This window comes from Acomys minous, assembly GCF_964271855.1.
Source record: "Acomys minous genome assembly, chromosome: 10".
Classification (NCBI taxonomy): Eukaryota; Metazoa; Chordata; class Mammalia; order Rodentia; family Muridae; genus Acomys; species Acomys minous.
Genome location: NC_140491.1, coordinates 97,425,446 through 97,446,888, shown reverse-complemented (window position 1 = coordinate 97,446,888; position 21,443 = coordinate 97,425,446). Strand labels below are relative to the sequence as shown.

The following is a 21,443-nucleotide window of genomic DNA, read 5'->3' as shown; positions in this document are numbered from 1 at the left end:
TTGATTAGGAAGCATCACTATAGAATTCTTTCTTTATCAAAGAAATTCTGTAGAGCAGTTCTGAAACAAAGAATCAATACTGAGAGAGTAAAGCATTTATTCAAGGTCAAACAAATACACAATGACAGAACCTAGATACTGGAAGCTTAATCCCAATACTTGGAATTTTCTCATTTTTATTTTCTCCTAAAAAAAAAATACAGATTTACCATCATTCACGTTGTCTGAAAAAGGCCATTCCTCAAAGGTTGAATACTTTAAAAATAATTTAACCTTTAAAAATTAGTTGGTGGTAGAGTGAATTACAAAGTTTGCTTCATAGTTTCAACAACTTTATGCAAATATCATTAGTAAGAGTTATTATTCATGTTACTTTAGAAAGCATCATGATGCCATTGCCAATATCATTAGTGCTGATGCATGTGTTTCCAGTATCTTTAGTGCCGAGGCATATGTTTTCTGTATCATTAGTGCCGAGGCATGTGTTTCCTGTATCATTAGTGCTGAGGCATTTATGGGTAGAGAAATGAGGATGCCCTTACAATCACTCTCTAAGCAGCTGCTTTTACCTTAGTAGTGGAGGGACTTAAATTATATGGTCTCAGTGACACAACTACAAAATGGCAAGTGTTAAGGAAAGTAAATGGATTTTAATAATGGTAGAATGACTTCAAAATAGAAACACAGACCTGAGATATTAGTATTGTGCTTTTATGCTGACAGAGGTGTTGCATGACCTTTTTATGTACTCATGATTCAGTAAAACACTTGCCAGTTTACCCACTTCTAACTGATCTGAAAATCCAAGTCCAGGACAGGGTCAGCAGACCCACATGTAATTTTCATCAGAATATTGGGGTGAAACAAGTTGTCTCTGTAGGACCAAGGACCAAAGGCACCAAATGAAAGGATGTGGGAGCAGAGCCCAGGGGAACTGAGAGGCAACATGAAGAGCCAGTTTCACAGACATATGGCTACCATTTTTAACACTCATGCCCGACATAAGAAAATGCCCAAGCATTAACAATATTCTTTATTCTTTACTTCTGTAATATAGGACAGTTAAAATACACATTTGACTTTCATAGACATATTTTTAAATATATAAACCATACATGAAAGGATACAAACATAAGAATCATGATTTAAAAAAAAACTTTTCCCAATTTTCACTGTGATTAGCAGTAATAGGCAGTTTCTACAAAAGTCCTCCTTTGAGTTTCTAATCATTGTCAACTTTCAGAACACTGAAAACATGGGCTTCATCTTAGAACATATTTTATGCTATTATAAACTTTAATATCTCACCAATGTAATATCTTCTATTTTGGACCTGAAATATTAATATTTCCAGACACATAAGACTTATTTAGAGGCTAATGATCAAAATACCAAATTTTCTAATGTGTTAGGTTACATTAAGAACATTTTATAAGCTGGGAGCTGTGGCACACCCCTGTAATCTCAGGGCTTGGGGAGGCAGAGGCAGGTGGAGCTCTGTGTTTGAGGCCAAACTGGTCTACAAAGTGAGTCCAGGACAGCCAAGGCTACATATAGAAACCCTGTTTTGGAACAAAACAAAACAAAACAAAACAGAACATTTTATAACCTAATGTTTTTGCTCTTTTGGAATATGTTAAATCATTTGACACTTTATGTATAGTGCATTATTTTAGGGCACGAATTTAAAGAGAAATAAGAAACAAACTATTGAAATTGTAGAGTGTTTTCACATCTACCCACCTGGGAAGGGACATTTTTGGGAGGTTCTATTCGGATGCTTGGGTCCCATTCTCCAGGAGGGAGAACAGTCACCTGATCCAGAAACTCATCAATTCCCGACACCAAATCATTACGGTCTTTAGCTTTGTATGCGACATCATGAAATACCTACAGAAGAAAAAGCAGTAGCACACTTATAATAAACTATTTTTGAAAATCAGTAAAGTTAATATAATAAAAATGGTCATCCTACCAAAAGCAATCTACAGATTCAGTGCAATCCCCATCAAAATTACAACACAATTCTTCACAGATCTTGAAAGTAAAAAATATTCAGCTTTAGAAAAAAACCCAGACTAAAAATGCTGACCAACCAAAGAAATATGGGAGATATCCTTATCCCCAATTTCAACTTGTACTACAGAGCTATCATAATAAGAACAGCATGGTACTGGCACAAAAACAGACATGTTGATCAATGCAATCAAATTCAGACCCATACATAAATCAACACACCTATGGGAGATATATATATATCTCACATGTAGATTTTAATTACACTTATAAATATATACATATATAAGGTATAAATACACACTAGGGGAAAAGACAGCATTTTCAGCACATAATGCTGGTCAAATTAGCTGCATGTTGAAGAATCCAAATAGATGTATACCTAATCACCATCCACTTAACTCCAAGTAGGTCAAAGACCTCAACACAAAACTAGATACACTGAACCTGATAGAAAAGAAGGTGAGGGATAGTCTTGCTTCATTAGTACAGGAAAATACTTTCTGGACTAAACACTGTTAGTACAAACACTAATATCAAAGTTAATAAATGGGATCTCATGAAACTTAAAACCTTCTGTATGGCAAAGGACTCTGTCAGTCAAAGTGTCAGCCTACACAATGGGAGTTACATATCTGATAGAAAGTTAATATCTAAAATAATGAACTAAAAACCCTAGATATCAAGAAAACAAATAACCCAATTTTAAAATGGGTTATGGATTTAAAAAGAAAATTCTCAGTAGGGGAAAGCCAAATGAGTGAGAAACACTTAAAGAAATATTCAATATCCTTAGCGAGTAAGGAAGTGCAAATTAAAAGTACTTTTGAGATTCCATCGAAATATTGCCAGAATGGCTAAGATCAATAAAACAAATGACAGCACATGCTGGCGAGGACGGGGAACAAAGGGAACTCTCCTGCATTGCTGGTGGGAGTGCAACATATACACCACTATGGAAATCAGTGTGGTGGGAGTGCAACATACACACCACTATGGAAATCAGTGTGATGGGAGTGCAACATACACACCACTATGGAAATCAGTGTGGTGGGAGTGCAAGCATATACACCACTATGGAAATCAGTGTGGTGGGAGTGCAACATATACACCACTATGGAAACCAGTGTGGTGGGAGTGCAACATACACACCACTATGGAAACCAGTGTGGTGGGAGTGCAACATACACACCACTATGGAAATCAGTGTGGTGGGAGTGCAACATATACACCACTATGGAAATCAGTGTGGTGGGAGTGCAACATACACACCACTATGGAAATCAGTGTGGTGGGAGTGCAACATATACACCACTATGGAAATCAGTGTGGTGGGAGTGCAACATACACACCACTATGGAAATCAGTGTGGTGGGAGTGCAACATATACACCACTATGGAAATCAGTGTGGTGGGAGTGCAACATACACACCACTATGGAAATCAGTGTGGTGGGAGTGCAAGCATATACACCACTATGGAAATCAGTGTGGTGGGAGTGCAACATATACACCACTATGGAAACCAGTGTGGTGGGAGTGCAACATACACACCACTATGGAAATCAGTGTGGTGGGAGTGCAACATACACACCACTATGGAAATCAGTGTGATGGGAGTGCAACATATACACCACTATGGAAATCAGTGTGGTGGGAGTGCAACATACACACCACTATGGAAATCAGTGTGGTGGGAGTGCAAGCATATACACCACTATGGAAACCAGTGTGCTGGGAGTGCAACATATACACCACTATGGAAATCAGTGTGATGGGAGTGCAACATATACACCACTATAGAAATCAGTGTGATGGGAGTGCAACATATACACCACTATGGAAACCAGTGTGGTGGGAGTGCAACATACACACCACTATGGAAACCAGTGTGGTGGGAGTGCAAGCATATACACCACTATGGAAACCAGTGTGGTGGGAGTGCAACATATACACCACTATGGAAATCAGTGTGGTGGGAGTGCAACATATACACCACTGTGGAAATCAGTGTGATGGGAGTGCAACATATATACCACTATGGAAATCAGTGTGGTGGGAGTGCAACATATACACCACTATGGAAATCAGTGTGGTGGGAGTGCAACATATACACCACTATGGAAATCAGTGTGGTGGGAGTGCAACATACACACCACTATGGAAATCAGTGTGGTGGGAGTGCAAGCATATACACCACTATGGAAACCAGTGTGCTGGGAGTGCAACATATACACCACTATGGAAATCAGTGTGATGGGAGTGCAACATATACACCACTATAGAAATCAGTGTGATGGGAGTGCAACATATACACCACTATGGAAACCAGTGTGGTGGGAGTGCAACATACACACCACTATGGAAACCAGTGTGGTGGGAGTGCAAGCATATACACCACTATGGAAACCAGTGTGGTGGGAGTGCAACATATACACCACTATGGAAATCAGTGTGGTGGGAGTGCAACATATACACCACTATGGAAATCAGTGTGATGGGAGTGCAACATATACACCACTATGGAAATCAGTGTGGTGGGAGTGCAACATATACACCACTATGGAAATCAGTGTGGTGGGAGTGCAACATATACACCACTATAGAAATCAGTGTGGTGGGAGTGCAACATATACACCACTATAGAAATCAGTGTGATGGGAGTGCAACATATATACCACTATGGAAATCAGTGTGATGGGAGTGCAACATATACACCACTATGGAAACCAGTGTGGTGGGAGTGCAACATATACACACCACTATGGAAACCAGTGTGGTGGGAGTGCAACATATACACACCACTATGGAAATCAGTGTGGTGGGAGTGCAACATATACACCACTATGGAAATCAGTGTGATGGGAGTGCAACATATACACCACTATGGAAACCAGTGTGGTGGGAGTGCAACATATACACCACTATGGAAACCAGTGTGGTGGGAGTGCAACATATACACCACTATGGAAATCAGTGTGGTGGGAGTGCAACATATACACCACTATGGAAACCAGTGTGATGGGAGTGCAACATATACACCACTATGGAAATCAGTGTGGTGGGAGTGCAACATACACACCACTATGGAAACCAGTGTGATGGGAGTGCAACATATACACCACTATGGAAATCAGTGTGGTAGGAGTGCAACATACACACCACTATGGAAATCAGTATGGTGGGAGTGCAACATACACACCACTATGGAAACCAGTGTGATGGGAGTGCAACATATACACCACTATGGAAACCAGTGTGATGGGAGTGCAACATACACACCACTATGGAAACCAGTGTGGTGGGAGTGCAACATATACACCACTATGGAAACCAGTGTGGTGGGAGTGCAACATACACACCACTATGGAAATCAGTGTGGTGGGAGTGCAACATATACACCACTATGGAAACCAGTGTGGTGGGAGTGCAACATATACACCACTATGGAAATCAGTGTGGTGGGAGTGCAACATATACACCACTATGGAAACCAGTGTGATGGGAGTGCAACATATACACCACTATGGAAATCAGTGTGGTGGGAGTGCAACATACACACCACTATGGAAACCAGTGTGATGGGAGTGCAACATACACACCACTATGGAAACCAGTGTGGTGGGAGTGCAACATATACACCACTATGGAAACCAGTGTGGTGGGAGTGCAACATACACACCACTATGGAAATCAGTGTGGTGGGAGTGCAACATATACACCACTATGGAAACCAGTGTGGTGGGAGTGCAACATATACACCACTATGGAAATCAGTGTGGTGGGAGTGCAACATATACACCACTATGGAAACCAGTGTGATGGGAGTGCAACATATACACCACTATGGAAATCAGTGTGGTGGGAGTGCAACATACACACCACTATGGAAACCAGTGTGATGGGAGTGCAACATATACACCACTATGGAAATCAGTGTGGTAGGAGTGCAACATACACACCACTATGGAAATCAGTATGGTGGGAGTGCAACATACACACCACTATGGAAACCAGTGTGATGGGAGTGCAACATATACACCACTATGGAAACCAGTGTGATGGGAGTGCAACATACACACCACTATGGAAACCAGTGTGGTGGGAGTGCAACATATACACCACTATGGAAACCAGTGTGGTGGGAGTGCAACATACACACCACTATGGAAATCAGTGTGGTGGGAGTGCAACATATACACCACTATGGAAACCAGTGTGGTGGGAGTGCAACATATACACCACTATGGAAATCAGTGTGGTGGGAGTGCAACATATACACCACTATGGAAACCAGTGTGGTGGGAGTGCAACATATACACCACTATGGAAATCAGTGTGGTGGGAGTGCAACATACACACCACTATGGAAACCAGTGTGATGGGAGTGCAACATATACACCACTATGGAAATCAGTGTGGTAGGAGTGCAACATACACACCACTATGGAAATCAGTATGGTGGGAGTGCAACATACACACCACTATGGAAACCAGTGTGATGGGAGTGCAACATACACACCACTATGGAAACCAGTGTGATGGGAGTGCAACATATACACCACTATGGAAATCAGTGTGGTAGGAGTGCAACATACACACCACTATGGAAACCAGTGTGATGGGAGTGCAACATATACACCACTATGGAAACCAGTGTGATGGGAGTGCAACATATACACCACTATGGAAACCAGTGTGATGGGAGTGCAACATCTATACCACTATGGAAATCAGTGTGGTGGGAGTGCAACATACACACCACTATGGAAACCAGTGTGATGGGAGTGCAACATATACACCACTATGGAAATCAGTGTGGTGGGAGTGCAACATACACACCACTATGGAAACCAGTGTGGTGGGAGTGCAACATATACACCACTATGGAAGGCGGGAATCTTTCTTTGGGAAGGCGGGAATCAATCTACCTGGAGACCCAGCTGTAACACTCTTGGCCACATATACAAAGAATGCTCCATCCTACCACAGAGATACTTGTTCGGGTATGTTCATTGCTGTGGCTATTTATAATAGACGGAAATGTGAAATAACCTAGTTTTTCTTCAAAAGAATGATGGATGAAGAAAATTTGACAGATTCTCTTTACAAATGGAGTATTACTCAGCTACTCAGCCATTAAAATAGGAAACCGTAAAGCCTGTGGGTTAATGGATGGGACTAGAAAAAAATTCAGAGTGGGGCACCCCAGAACCAGAGTGACAAATATGGTATGTATTCATTTAGATGTGGATATTATCTATCAACTCAATGATAACCAAACTACAATCCATAGAGTCACAGAGGTTAGGTATAGTGTAAGGGACTAGAGAGGACAGATAGGTCTCCCTAGGAAAGAGAAACAGAATAGATTGTTATGTATGGATAGAGGGGGCTGGAATGGGAAGATCAAGTGGATAGGAGAAGAGAGAAGATGACACGGAAGGGTGAGACAATCAAAATTAAGAGCAACTTGCAGTGTAGTGTGGAAACCTAATACAGTAGAAGCGTCCTAAAACACATACATACATATATGAAGGAGCTCTCAATGAAAGGATCAAATAATGGATGAGACAGTGGCCCCATCCCTGACCCCTGCCAACTGGACATCTCTTGCCATCAAATGAAGCTTTCAATCCTGGGACTGGGTTACATCTGATTGAGTTGTTGGTCAAAAGGATTCCCATGAAAACCCCCCAAATAACCCAGACATTTGGCAAAACAGTTTTCTCTCCACAAGCTAATGTCAAGCCTCCATTGCTGAAGATAACACTTACATGATTTCATTGAACATACAGAAGTCAAACTAGTGCCTGCATAGAACCTTTGCCCCTCGTGTGCTAGCATCTTTGGGACAGGAAGCTACTCCGCATACCACCAAAAGAGAAGAGAAATCACAAATCCAGCGACAAACCCTGTGATCTACACTAGTATCCTTCCTGCAAGACATGCTAGAGCAATGGTGGCACTAAGCTTGAGGGAGTAACAAGCAAATAGCTGATTTGAGTAAAATCTCACCCCGTGAGATGGAGCTTAGGCCTGACAGTGTCTGGGTGACCAAGAATCTGAGACTAGATAGCCCAATCTTCCAACCCTCTTTTCCCTCATGCTCCCTGAGCTTTAGGCCTTGGATTGCATTGTAGGTATATTCTCCCGTATGTATTTCTCCCTTATGACCAGGTGTGACTCTCTGTAATAGTCTCCATTTGTTGCAAAGGCGTCTTTGATGATGGATCAATTACATGTATTAGCTAGGCATGGTGGCACAAGCCTTTAATCCCAACACTGAGGCAGGCAGAGGCAGGTACATCTCTGTGAGTTTGAGGGACAGCCTGGTCTACAAAGTGAGTAGCCAAGGCTACACAGAGAAACCCTTTCTCAAAAAAGTTACATGTAGTTTGAAAGCAGGAAAATCACAGATTTACCTTATATAAACCACTGATTTTAAGACTCAGATTATCCTCTTATAATGATATTACAAGTGAAACTATTATATTAAGTAAAAAAAAAGATCTAATTACTAAATAAGTAAAAGATTAAATAATAGAAATATAATTGGAACAAGTAACTTATAAGGGGAAATGGATAAACTAGGGGTGATGGTATTTCGATGGGGAGAGAGGGGTCAACACAGCAGGAGAGGGAGGAGAAGGAAATAATGCCAAGGTGGTCAAAAGTGCATTAAGGAATCGTATTCTTTATTTATATTATATACAATGCAGATAAGTCCTCATATATATATTTATACAGTTCAAATGAAATGATTCCACTTGGGTTAACAATACTATGCCAGGCATGAGAAATACCCAATTGAGTTTTTAGTCAAGAAGTCCAAGAGACTCCCCAAACAGTATAGGGTATTGCTGAAGCCCTTGGTTGCTGTCCTAAGGTGGAAGATAAGTCCCTATTGCTGAGTCAGCATGTACTTCAGATACACTAACCAGAAGATTTGATCTGGATCTGACCTGAAGGTCTCCTCCTTGAGGCCCAGCTTTCACAGTACTGATAGGTGATATGCATTGTTCTAAGGGAGGAAAACAACCAATAGTGCTACCTAGATGCAATATCTATTAACTGCAACAACAGTCAGCATGAATGATAACCCTATGGTGTCATTCATATCCTAGTGGCAACCAAGCTCTCTAATGGGAATTAAGTCCTATTCAACAGAAGGGAAATCATGCCTTTTTTCTGGCAACCTACCCAACCACCAAAGGATAATGAGGGTTGTGCATCTTACAAGAGAACATACTACTGCTACTTTACTAAGCCAGCACAATTCCTAATTGAATTCTAAGTATCTAGCCTTATATCCACAGATAAGTGTAGCTCTCATCAAAGAAACTTTTCAACAGGAGACCACTATAGAAAACCACAATTGGTCAAAATATAGAAAAACTAATGTTAGTGGAGCACCCTGCCACAATTGTTATAGCTGTGACACAATTCTTGCTTCTAGAGCTCAAGAAACATCATGTAGGAGGGGCAGAGAAGATTGTATGAGTTAGAGATTCACAAAATCTGCTGCAAACTTGTTGTCTCCTAGAAATGACAGGGAAGTTTCACACAGGGCAATTCCACAAGATCTGAAGAAGTGCAATACAAATAGACTGCTAACACAGAATGGATAAATCTTACAGGGTTCTACCCAATAGACAGAGAACTATTGGCAACTAACAAATGCTGGAAATAGAAGAAATAATCCACCCAGGAAGGAACTCTTTAATTGGTTATCCAATAATCGCTGAAATAATATAAACACACTCACACACACACACCCCACCACACAACAACAACAACAACACAACTAAAAAAGAAAAGGAAGCAAGGGAGATGCTTGGAGAGGAAAGGAAATTGGAATAATGATGTAATGTAATAATAATTTAATTTAAAACTTCTTTTTAAAAAACTTAAAGTATTGTGAATTTCCTTAATCACCTTTATTTTTCCCACTATTAGCATCACTCTTGAAATCTTCCTTGATTTAATTTAATGAAAAAAAAATTTCTTCTGGATATCACATCATTCTATGGCCTGCCTTCAATTGAAAAAAAAAAAAGTCCAAATTTACCCAGAGCTGATGACTTCCTATTACTTTAAAGCACTCCAAAGATGAACACCACAATTTACTTTGTTTTAAATTATAAATAGATTTATTCTTTTTCTTCCATCACCAATTTGTTCTGTCATATATCTCCTTTAAATTGTCCTTCCCTGTGAAACTTCCTATGTCAACCTAGCACTCTTACTCTGACATGTGTCTCATGGCCCTGAAAAGCCTTCCCAGGCTCCCTCCGAGGCCGGGGTAGGTGAGTCAATATTCTCCAAGCACGTGTTACAGTTCTCATCATCATCATGACTATTTACCAAAACTAATTACTAATTACATAAATAGTTGTTTAATGTCTATTTTACCTGTTAAAACAAGCTCTGAACATCCCTTCAATAAATATATGCCAAACTGTTTACATGTGGTGAGGGTATGGGAAAGAACAAAACCAATAAATCCACACCTTAGTGCAGCTTATATTCTAGGGGGATGGGGGAGATGAAGAATGTAAGCAAGTATACATTTGGTGCACAGTGGAAAACACTATAGAGAAGATGTCATGAAAGCGAAGTGATGCTGCTTTTTAACACAGTAATTAAAGAAGCTCTGGTGGTTTTTTTTTTAAAGCAAAGATCTTATGGATCCAACCCTTATAGCATCAGAAACAACAACTTTCCAGGCTAAAGGATCTGCAAGTGTGGAGCAGCACGGAAGCAAATTCCTGGGATGTAGGTTAGAGGGAGAATGGCAGGAAATGATAGCTGAGGAGAAGGTAGAGAGAAAAACTCTGTAGTCCTTTGTAAACACTTTGACTCTGAATGAGATAGGAGGCCGTCTGAGGGGTTTGAGCTGAAGAGGGTTTTCTCTAACCATTGTGTTGCTAGCAAAATGAAACAAAGCAAAAACAGAAAGATAGTTTGTATAACAGACTGATGCAATGGTGGGGTCTTGTCATAACAGCAAAAGCTAGACAATGGAAAAACACCGTGTAGAAAGTGAAACATGGTAGGGTTTGGGATAGATTGTCTGAGTTGAAAGGTTATGTATGGATTGAATGTGGATGTGAAATGAGGAGTCATGGATGAGTTAGGGAGGACTGACGAGTTCAGTTTCCTACTCAGACTCTTCCAAGTGCTTCCCCAGGCAGCCTAAGTTCTTTCGTGATAATATACCAATATCCAGTACATTTGGCTTATTACCTCTCTGGCCTCATTCCTGCTAAGTCTTATTTTCCCTAAATGTCCCAAGTGTTCTAGGAATATTCCCATATCCAAACCCTTGTCCTTGTTTATTATTGGATCAGAAAAAGAAAACCCTCTCTTTAACGTTAAAAAACTCCTCACGCCACCTCTATCTCCCTTCACTGCTCTTGTGATTTCTTATGTAGCATTTATTTTCATGTAATGTATACTTAACTTCTATGTCACTCTGTCTTTCAACTATTGGGCAGTGAAAGAAAAAGGTTTTGTCCATATTTTTAAATATAATTCATTTATTTCATTTCATGTGCACTGCTGTTTCGCCTGAACAGATGTCTGTGTGTTGGATCTCCTGGACTGGAGTTACAGACAGTCTTAAGCTGCCATGTGGGTGCTGGGAATTGAACCCCGGTCCTCTGGAAGAGCAGCAAATGCTTTTAGCCAATGAACATCTCTGAGGACCCCTTTCTCTATGTTTTTATCTACCATTGGTGCAGTGTTGATATGTACGTCACATCCAATCAATACTTCAACAAATTAAAACCCCTCCATCTTCTCCTTCCACCTCCTTCCACATGCTTCCTCTCAAACTCACAGCCTCTTTTAAAAGATTATTTTGTTACATGTATATAAGTGAATAAATATATTAATATAATCTAATGAGTTTTTTTAGTGTTGCTTTCAAGTATATTTTAATGGTTGACAATTTGGTATTGGATAGCCAAGGTTGGCACTGAGGAAGTCTCTCTCTCTTCTCTCTCTCTCTCTCTCTCTCTCTCTCTCTCTCTCTCTCTTCTCTCTCTCTCTCTTAGCTGTCTCTAGTTGTGTGTTAAGAAATAGACCCTCACTCCAGATTACTTTCTTTTGTGTTAGCATTTCTATTGTTGTTCCTGTTCACATCTTGTTTACTCATCCACTTATTGAGGTAATCACGGGTACTGATTTTTAAGATCTGACATTTTTGAGACTTACATCTCTATGAGAAGTTAATGAAAGACTTTTATAATCATATATATATATATTTATATATATATATTCATAGCTTTTTTCTTTTCTAAGAAATGTATTTGTATAATGAGCAACCACCTAAAATCTGTCTCAACTAATGTAAAGACCACAAAGTTAGGATCATCTGTATATATATCAGGCAATTATAGACGGCTTGCAGAGTTTGCCCAGCTTTTTGGTGTCATATATTCTAGATATCTTAACCTCTATATTTTATTTAGACAGCAAAGTAATCATTCCCCAAACAAATTACAGTGCTAGTAACATAAAAAGTAGTACTTATAATGTTGGCATATGTACAATGTGGGAAAAACGAATATATTATAAATGTTTAACAGTTTTTATGATCATGTTAGCACTCAAAAGTATTATTCATGGCTTTAATTTATCCTTTTGAATAAATTTTTCTCAAGTAAAGTTGGTAATGGAAATTTGGGAAAATGGAATTCAACACAGCGAAATCTGATTCCCAGAAAACTGTCATGAAACAGACCTCCAAATTGTTTTTATATCTTATGATGGAAATATTTCTTAGGAACATGAATAAATACCTCATCAGTCATTAAGGTTGCAATTGATCTGCCAATCTCATGGTACTGTTGACCCTTTCCCAGGGGTCCCAGAAGAATGAACAGAAATCTGTAATTAAGAAGAAAAAAATTCAAGATAGAAATGTAACACTTTCTTAGAACAGAATTCCTCATCTAAAGGAATTAATCAAAATGAGGATTTTGATAGGAAACTTTTTTTACATCTTACTACGACTTGAAATGTTTTACAATTGAAATGTCCATATAAGAAGTGATGAGAATGAACATTGAGAAGGCTGGGTTGTTTTTAACCGTTGAGTTGCTACACTTAGCTGTCTATATAGCCTATGCATTTGTGACCAGGCATTTTAAAGGTTGTAAGGCCTTAGAAAAGGATGGTGGGAAAATTAAGTACTGATTAGGAAGCAGAAAAGTTCATTAGTATGTAAAATAAAGACTATCCAAGAGGAAGAGAGGCAATATAGTATTATCCATGAAGAGAGAACATATTATTAACATCCAGTCACTGTGCACACATTTTTATTGAACATAAAAACTGTTAGGACTTAAAAATTAGCTAGGAAGAAGAAAAGAAAAAGGTGTGAAAATTAGAGTGCCATGTATTTTGCACAAGTATTCTGTGGTATTCATTTGCTAAATAGCTTATATTGTTTAAGGATAACTCTGTTGGGTATAGTCTGTGGTTAGTATAATTCGATGTTTAGCTGTAAGTCTTAGAAACTCTGTATGTTTTATATAAAACATGTATTAGACAATCTTAGAAGTTATACACAACATTAACTTTCTATCAGTTATAATTGAACCCAAATCAACATGCACTGTTTTTCTGTGTGTGTGCATGTGTGTGCATGCATGTGTGTGGTGTGTGTATGAGCATGTGTGTTTGTGTGTGGTGTGTATATGACTTTGTGCATATGTGTGGTGTGTGTGCATTTGTGTATGTGTGTGGTGTGTGTGCATGCATGTGTGTGATATAAAAAACAAGAATAGTTGAATGTGGCAGAAGCTTTATCAAGTATAATACTTCTGAGAAAACTTCTAACCTGTGAGAACCTTGCTATTTTTAAAGTTTTTACTGCATGTGCTATTTATAAAACCATAAAAAAATATTTTCTGACATATCTATTGTATTTTGTCTTTATAATCATTGCTTGCCCTTTTTCCTCCTAAGAAAGGATAATTGGGGTTCACAGATGGTTTTCTTTATTTTATTTGTCTAATCTGCTTTCATTTTTCACCTTTCCTAAATAAATATCCCATTCTTTTGAATCTCTTCCTACACAGTGGCTCTTTAATGGCCCCAATTTTTCTTCATTGTCTCTACACATACTTTGTTATGTCAGCATGAATGGGGTCACCTAAGCCTGAGGCTTTTCAAGTGTAAGTATGTAACCTTATTACGAATGTAATCTATGCCTGGGACTTTTCTTTTATTTTTGTGAAATACAGGAACTATTATTATCATAAACAGGCCCCACTTACTCATAGGCCTCCGTATACCTTCCTCACTGATAAAATGTGAATATCCAACTGAATGTGAATTTTAAACTGCTACAGTATTTCTACAATTAGTAAATCTGGTGGAACCATGGAATCCCAGGCTGTGGTTTACGTGTAGGAAAATATAGCTTTCTTCACACAATTATATTTTATTTTAATACACTCAGTTTACCTTCCATTTTAAACTATGAGGTGGTATGTATATAAACATGCATATCTCTTTAAAGTGGGATAAATAAAAATTGCTCTGTAACCTTAATAGCAACTAGGTTTCTCACCCAGACCAAGGCAGACAGGTGCTACACCGGAATGCCACTCTGGTCAACAAGATTCTTACAGAGTGCAGCTTCTCTTGTTTCTGCTATGTTCCCTGTTTCTTGAATAGCTCATCTGTAACCAAACAGTGGAGAGATATGTGCTGTGTTTTGAGTTATAGTCAAAGGTTCACAGGAGAAAAAATATCCTCTAAACCCACTTGGCACGGCAGCTGTGCTTTCAGCTCTACTGACTTCCCTAGTTAAGACAGGCTCTGATGTGGTTAGACAAAGCCAAGTGTGCGTAAGAATCAGGTTAAAGAGTAGGAGGAGAGAAGGAAAGAAGATTCCTAGATAAAGCAGTGAGACTCAAACATGAACACGCTAATGTCAAAATTCTCCTTGTTGTTTCGTTTTCTCACAATTCCACCCACAAGCACCATTATATTTAAAAAAATAGAAATCAATAATAATAGAATTCAGTTTATATTGCCTTTATCTATTAGTTTCAATGCATAACTAAGTAGAAAAGAAGTGTAGATAAACAAATTGACTTTTTGACCAGAATCAACCTCTTCCATTGTATGACTACCAACTATTCTTCAACCCCTGAGAGTGAAAGACCAACTGTCCTAGGCTGGAACATGGAACACTTGATCCCAACCGGACCACTCAACATATTAAGACCTAATAAAAATAAGCTGAGCCCTAGACATTATGATCCTCTTGGGTCTACACAAATATAATATCCTCCTTAAACACATAGTTCATTATAACCTTTAAAAAACTAAACCTGTAAAATAGACCTAGATTCTACAGATGAGGAGCATACTTAAAATGAAGTACAAAATTTCAGGAGGGGAAGGAAAGGGCAGGCAATGTTTTACAGCACTTCCCCATATTTATAAGCTAGAAACCTCAGGTTTATGGATAATACATTCATCTTTTAGAAAATTGTATTAAAACATCACTATTTCCCAAAATAACTTATTCCATAAATATGAAAAATGTTTGAATCTTGTACCTGCTTGGGATCGGAACCTCAGCCAGTCCTTGGAGCAGGACAGCGGGAGACAGCCTGACAAAGGCAACCACAGTTCTGTCCAGGAACTCCAATTCTCCCACCAAGATGTTTGAAGCCTCAGCACCTGGTGGGATCTTTTTCATAAAATGCAGATCAACCTGAGAGCATCACAAGTAAATATTTAATCATAGTAAATTATGTCAATGAATGGAATGCTTTATAATAGATGAATTTTATACATTTCAACTAATATTCAACATCTGGGTACTTAAGTAAATATATTCTTATGGTATAAGACAGCTTCAACTTTTGTTTTTATTCTACTTTTACTATGTTCTTCATATTGTATAGTTGGCCTGATAAATTCTTCAGTTTGTTATTCACCATATAACTGAGAATAGAGAAAAATAGGTTATAAGTATTAGCATTTGGAATTACTGTAGATTCATAGTTGAATTTGTACTATCAAATGTTGGTGATTTAAATGAATGAAAATAAAACAAAAAAGGATGACTAAAAAGAGGAAATGCTAAGAGTAAAGAGTGATGTCTGAAAATGTATGTAGAATCCTCTTTAAATACATATCATTTTTATGCATGGGACTTCAGTGAAATTGAAGCAGTGACTTTAAAGTAAAATTTGCAAAGCCTTTTTCTTGTGTCTAACTCATTTGAGTTGCTTTTTATGGAATGTTGTTTTTAGGGGACTAGGAATTTATCTGCCCTCGTAATTGGTTTTATGCACTTATGCTAATGAAATCAGGATCAAAGATCAAAGTGGAAATAACCAAGAGAGGGAAGAAAGAGAGACCGAGATATAGAGGCACAAAGAGAGCTCTGCCATGTATCAATAAGGGTAAGAGGATGTTTTTAGAACAGACAATATTTTGAAGGCTTAAAAATTAGAAGATGGTATTTCAAAAGGTTTTAAATTAACAAAATATTTTTATGTAGCTCTTATGGAAATGAGTCACATTATGCAGACAATGAAGGTTATGTTGAAGAATATATATGTATTTATACACATATATGCACTTAAAAACAATTAATGAAAAAGACATGAAATTGAATTTGAAAGACAGATATATGAAAAGTATAAAGGAAGGCCTAGAGGGAGAAGAAAAGGAAAGGGGAAAAAAGATACAATTATACTAAAATCTCAATAATAAAAGAAATTTAAGAATGTCCTATAAAATGAATAGCTACTGTTTAATACTATGTTTAAAATGTTTCTAAAATTACAGCTTTAGTATACCCCTTAAAAATATGCAATAAAGTATATATAAGATATGGCTGTTAAAATAATAAAGAAGTGTATGCAGCTATTTTCATTAAATAATTAAACAATAGCAGTTTATATAGCTGCAATAGTAGAGCATTTGCTTAGCATGTGGCCAGCTCTAGATACCATTTCGCGTAAATTTATTTTATTTTATTTTTTACTTTATATGCTTTATTTGAATTTTGTATAGAGAATTCAGATAAGTAATTTTTGTTTAATAATATATATATATATATATATAAAGCAAATGGAGAATATCGCAACTAAAAACGTATATCACTCCATCAATAGTGTAGTCATATTTATATCTTAAAAAAGAACATTTATGAAACCAAAAATATATATATAGAAAGAATATTTCATAAACATTATAAGTTACAAGTGCCATCATTTTTACTTTACAAATGTACCTCCCAATATAAGTGTATAAGTTGAGTATGTATTATGAATAATATATGCCATGTATTTTGCTTTTTTAGAATCTAACACTTCTTTTATATGTAGGCAAGGCCCATTCATCGCTTTTATTGTAATATTTAAAATGCTTAAGTTATTAACGTTTACACTTTTACCATAATGCAAAAGATTTTAGAAAAAGGATACTAAATTTTCTATATACGATATGTGTTAGGATTTTGTTGTTGTTGTGACTGTGCATTTGTGGGGTAAATGTGTATGTTTACATGTGTGTGAGTGTTCCCATGTATGTGTATGCATGTGTGTGAATACCAGAAGTTAATGTCAGATCTCTAACTTTCTCCACCAGATACAGTGAAGCAAGAGCTCCCTGATTCTTTTAGTCTACTTGCTCAGCTTGCTTCAGAGATCCCCTGTATCTGGTCCTGGGCACCAGAATTACAGGCAGTTTACGAGGGCAGCTTCTAATCTTTAAATACACAGTGTAACATATAATGCTTATGCACACACACACCCCCACACACTCATACACACATGTACACACAACCCCCTCACTCATATACACATGCACACACAACCCACATACACACACACACTCATACACACACACATGCACACACACAGAGATGTAATAAATTACTTAAAATAAAATCATATAATTTATTATTAATATGAAATTTATTGATAATGCTTGAAGTATAAATTCCACTAGAAGACTGTTCAAATTCATTTATTGTTCAAAAATATCAAAGTCTTTTCTGTTAAAGTCTGTACCTCAGAGTAAGGGCAAATATAGAATTAACTGCTTCAAACTGAAATTCAGTTGGATCAAGGATTGGATAGTGTATTAAAGATATTAACTTATAAAAATGCATATATAATTTTAAATTACATTAAACCAAATATATAATTGATATCTACTGCCTTGGAAAAGCTATAGAGAACCTGACTTCAAGATAAGCAAATTTATCTTTTCATTTTAAATATAACAAATTATACTCATATGTATCTGGGGCCAATCATTGTACTGCATTCACTATATTATATTATTCTTGAACTAAGTGGATATTTTGGAAAGTGGTAGATATAATACATTAATCATATTTACATTTCAGATTAAATTATACCTAGAATAGCCCTATATTTTATACTTATATTAGCTCACAATTCATAAAGAATCCTATTTGGCAATATCTCTACCTCTTATTAAAACAACAGATTACATTTAAGAACCATAGATTTAGTCTTGTATAAATTGATAGCTACCTAAAAAGAGTACTTGAGGGTCTAGGTTATAAGCCATTTCTAAGCAATACTCTAGTGGATGCAAGCATGTGAAATGAATATAGAGCAATCCTGGAAGTTTCTAGTGCTTGGAAAAGAACCTTGATGGAGTCAAGCTACATCAGGGGAGTTCTGAGTTTATACCGTATGTCTAGGCTCTGTGGGCCCTGCTGTTATGCAAAGAAGGGAAAGATGCTTGAATCTATGTATTTGGGACTTAAACTGTTGATGAAAATAGTTTATCTCTAGGCAAGATGAGAGAGAAGACCACAGTGGAGCTGGAACCGCCTGCCTAAGGCACACACTTTGAGCTGAAAGAAAAGGAGATAGAAATTTAAAGAGAAAGCTCAAGTCCTAAAGCTACTAATGAAAGCATGGCAATGAAGAGAGGTTCTCTCTAGGCAAATGGTTCTGACACTGTGATCTAGAGCAGGTGGCATTTTTAAGTTCTTTAGTTCTAGATAATACGACTAAGGTTTCTGATCCTAATATGCTTTATGCACAGCAGGAAGGGAAAAGGAGGTTCTTGTTAGGTGAGTAATTATGGAACACTTCCTTAAGACCATTTGAAATAAAGGAATCACTGGCATAAAGTAGCCATTCCTACTGTGTTAAAAAAAAAACAAAAAACAAACAAACAAAAAAACCAAAGAGGTTTATAGTATTTTTTGAAGGTATAATGGCAAGAGCCATAATCTGATGAAATAAACTATGTTATTAGTTATTTAGTTGAGGAAGATGATGGACCTAACCACATAGAGACTATGTAGGCTGAAGGTTGGTAGAACGTAAGATGAAGTTATATAACATAAAAGGGCATTTTTTAATATCTCAATTTTTGATTGAGACAGGGTCTGTTTAACAAGATTTAAAATATTAAAACAGACACAGTAATGTGGAGATTACCTTAATTTTAGCAAATCCACCACCAAACTAAAATCATTAGGTTAAAAACATCTTAACTTGGATACTTTCAAAATCTGGCACTAAGAATTGTTTCCATAGAAATGGACCACAACAACTCGTTCCAAACTCTAATTCTCTGCTCCACCAGGTTATAAAACTAGGAGTGTTTTCCCTTTTATCTTGTTACTCTAAAACTGAAGACTTAAACTATTTGGACTCTTACAGAATCCTTCAAAAGATCTATCTTAAGCATCGTTAAAGGTACAACAACACAGGGGAGACCAGCACATTAAACCGGTTCCGGAATTTATTTTGACATTACCATTCCCACTCTTAATACAGTAGACACTTTTTATTGAGTAGCTAGATGCTGAGTTCTCTAACAGGCTGTAATATACTTAGGTCTTCACAACAGTAGCATGTATTGTACTTATTTTAGGTAATGATAAGGGTGCAACTCAGCTTCTCCAGAAGCAGTAACAGATAGGTGCTAGGTACAGCATTCAAGATCGCATGCGCTTTCTCAAAAGGTATGGTTTTTCCAATGAGCACTGCTATGAACAAAAGACAGAGGGATGCCAATGGCTGGCCCAAACCTCTGTTAAACAAAAACACAATGATGAAGGAAAGAAAAGACAGAAAAACTATTTATCACCTTTCTGTAGTTCTAATTATTAGGGGCCTGGAGATGAGACTATTGTCTTAATTGGCAATGTTCGTTTCTCCTTAATGGTGATCAATCACTTTTGAAGGCCATGAAGATAGGTCATCAAAACCCTCAAAATAACTTGGAAATATTACATTCGGTGTATAAGGTATTTTAAGTTTAAAAGTAATTTATTTAAAGAATAATCTACATAGTTTAAAAATCACTGCTTTTAAAAAATGTCAACTATTCCATTGTTATAAATTAGCCAATTTTTATGTCATCACTTTTAGATATTGTTTTGAATTAAAAAGAGCAGAAATTAAATGTATGGCAGTTTGTGACAGTTTTATTATAACTTGCAGATGAATGATGATGTAATGCTTTAAAAATATAATTCTTATAGTGGCAGATGGAATACATGTAAGCTGGTTTAATATTTGAATTACATGCCTCCATACAGTGAAATGAGCTTTGAACTACTGTAGAAATAGAGCCCAAGCACCCTCACCTCTCTCTCTTGCTGATGTGGAGGTCCTTTTTCATGCCTTTGTTTCAGCCCACATGGACTAGTATGCCCCTTTTGTTGGCCTCCCAGTCCCTGCACGCATAATTAACAGACTTAAGCTGGTACATCATGCTCCCACAAGACTCTGCCAGGCACCAGAGGGAAAGCATGCACATAACTCGGCCTAGCTCATGAAAATATTATCACAGGGATGCTAAAACAGGTCCAAGGAGCTGATTACAACAAATCTTTTCAGAACTTTGATTTAGATTACTTCCTCAGATCGAAGACCATTCCCACTTCCTCCCACTATTGCTAGTGCTAAGGACCTTATCAAAATACTACCTCTGTTTCAGCCACTCAGATAAAATTGTTCAATATTCTTATTTTATAACAAATATTGAAACTTCTCTGTTCAACTGCTACTTTGCCACAGCTACTGTAGCACATAAACAAAGTCAGGAATGTATTAAATAAACCCCCTTCAGTTTTTGCTAACTTATTATTTTCTTGATATAAATTATTTCATTTAGATCATATCCAACTGGAAGCAGCTGTCAACATAATCAGCTCTTAGGCATGTTTTTATTCCAACTTCTGCTATTTTGCTTTCTAGGATTTCCTTCATTGACTTCCCCCAAAGACAGTAATGGTATATTTATCATATAGCTTGTTTTTCTACAAATAATGGGAAGATTATTTTGAGGGGGAAAATCTAGCAAATATTTTTACACAACAGATTAAAGTCCCTATGAAGTTCATTTGGCTTTTTTTACTGCAAGTGTCAAACCACGTGACTC

At 37.3% G+C, this 21,443-nt stretch overlaps 1 protein-coding gene across 10 annotated transcripts in view; it reads right to left on the bottom strand.

Annotated features, from left to right (window-relative positions):
• The window catches only part of SLC4A10 (solute carrier family 4 member 10), a 257,846-nt gene that overhangs the window by 75,275 nt on the left and 161,128 nt on the right, over positions 1-21,443 (bottom strand). For 6 of the 10 annotated variants that reach the window (XM_084797965.1, XM_084797968.1, XM_084797971.1 and 3 more), the window contains exons 8-11: positions 20,647-20,736; positions 15,602-15,759; positions 12,824-12,911; positions 1,744-1,890 (exon numbers count right to left, since the gene is read on the bottom strand). In XM_084797965.1, the coding sequence (XP_084654091.1) occupies positions 1,744-1,890; positions 12,824-12,911; positions 15,602-15,759; positions 20,647-20,736 (483 nt within the window). The remainder of the gene's footprint in view (positions 1-1,743; positions 1,891-12,823; positions 12,912-15,601; positions 15,760-20,646; positions 20,737-21,443) is intronic. The other 4 variants (XM_084797974.1, XM_084797972.1, XM_084797973.1 and 1 more) reach the window with 1 other exon arrangement.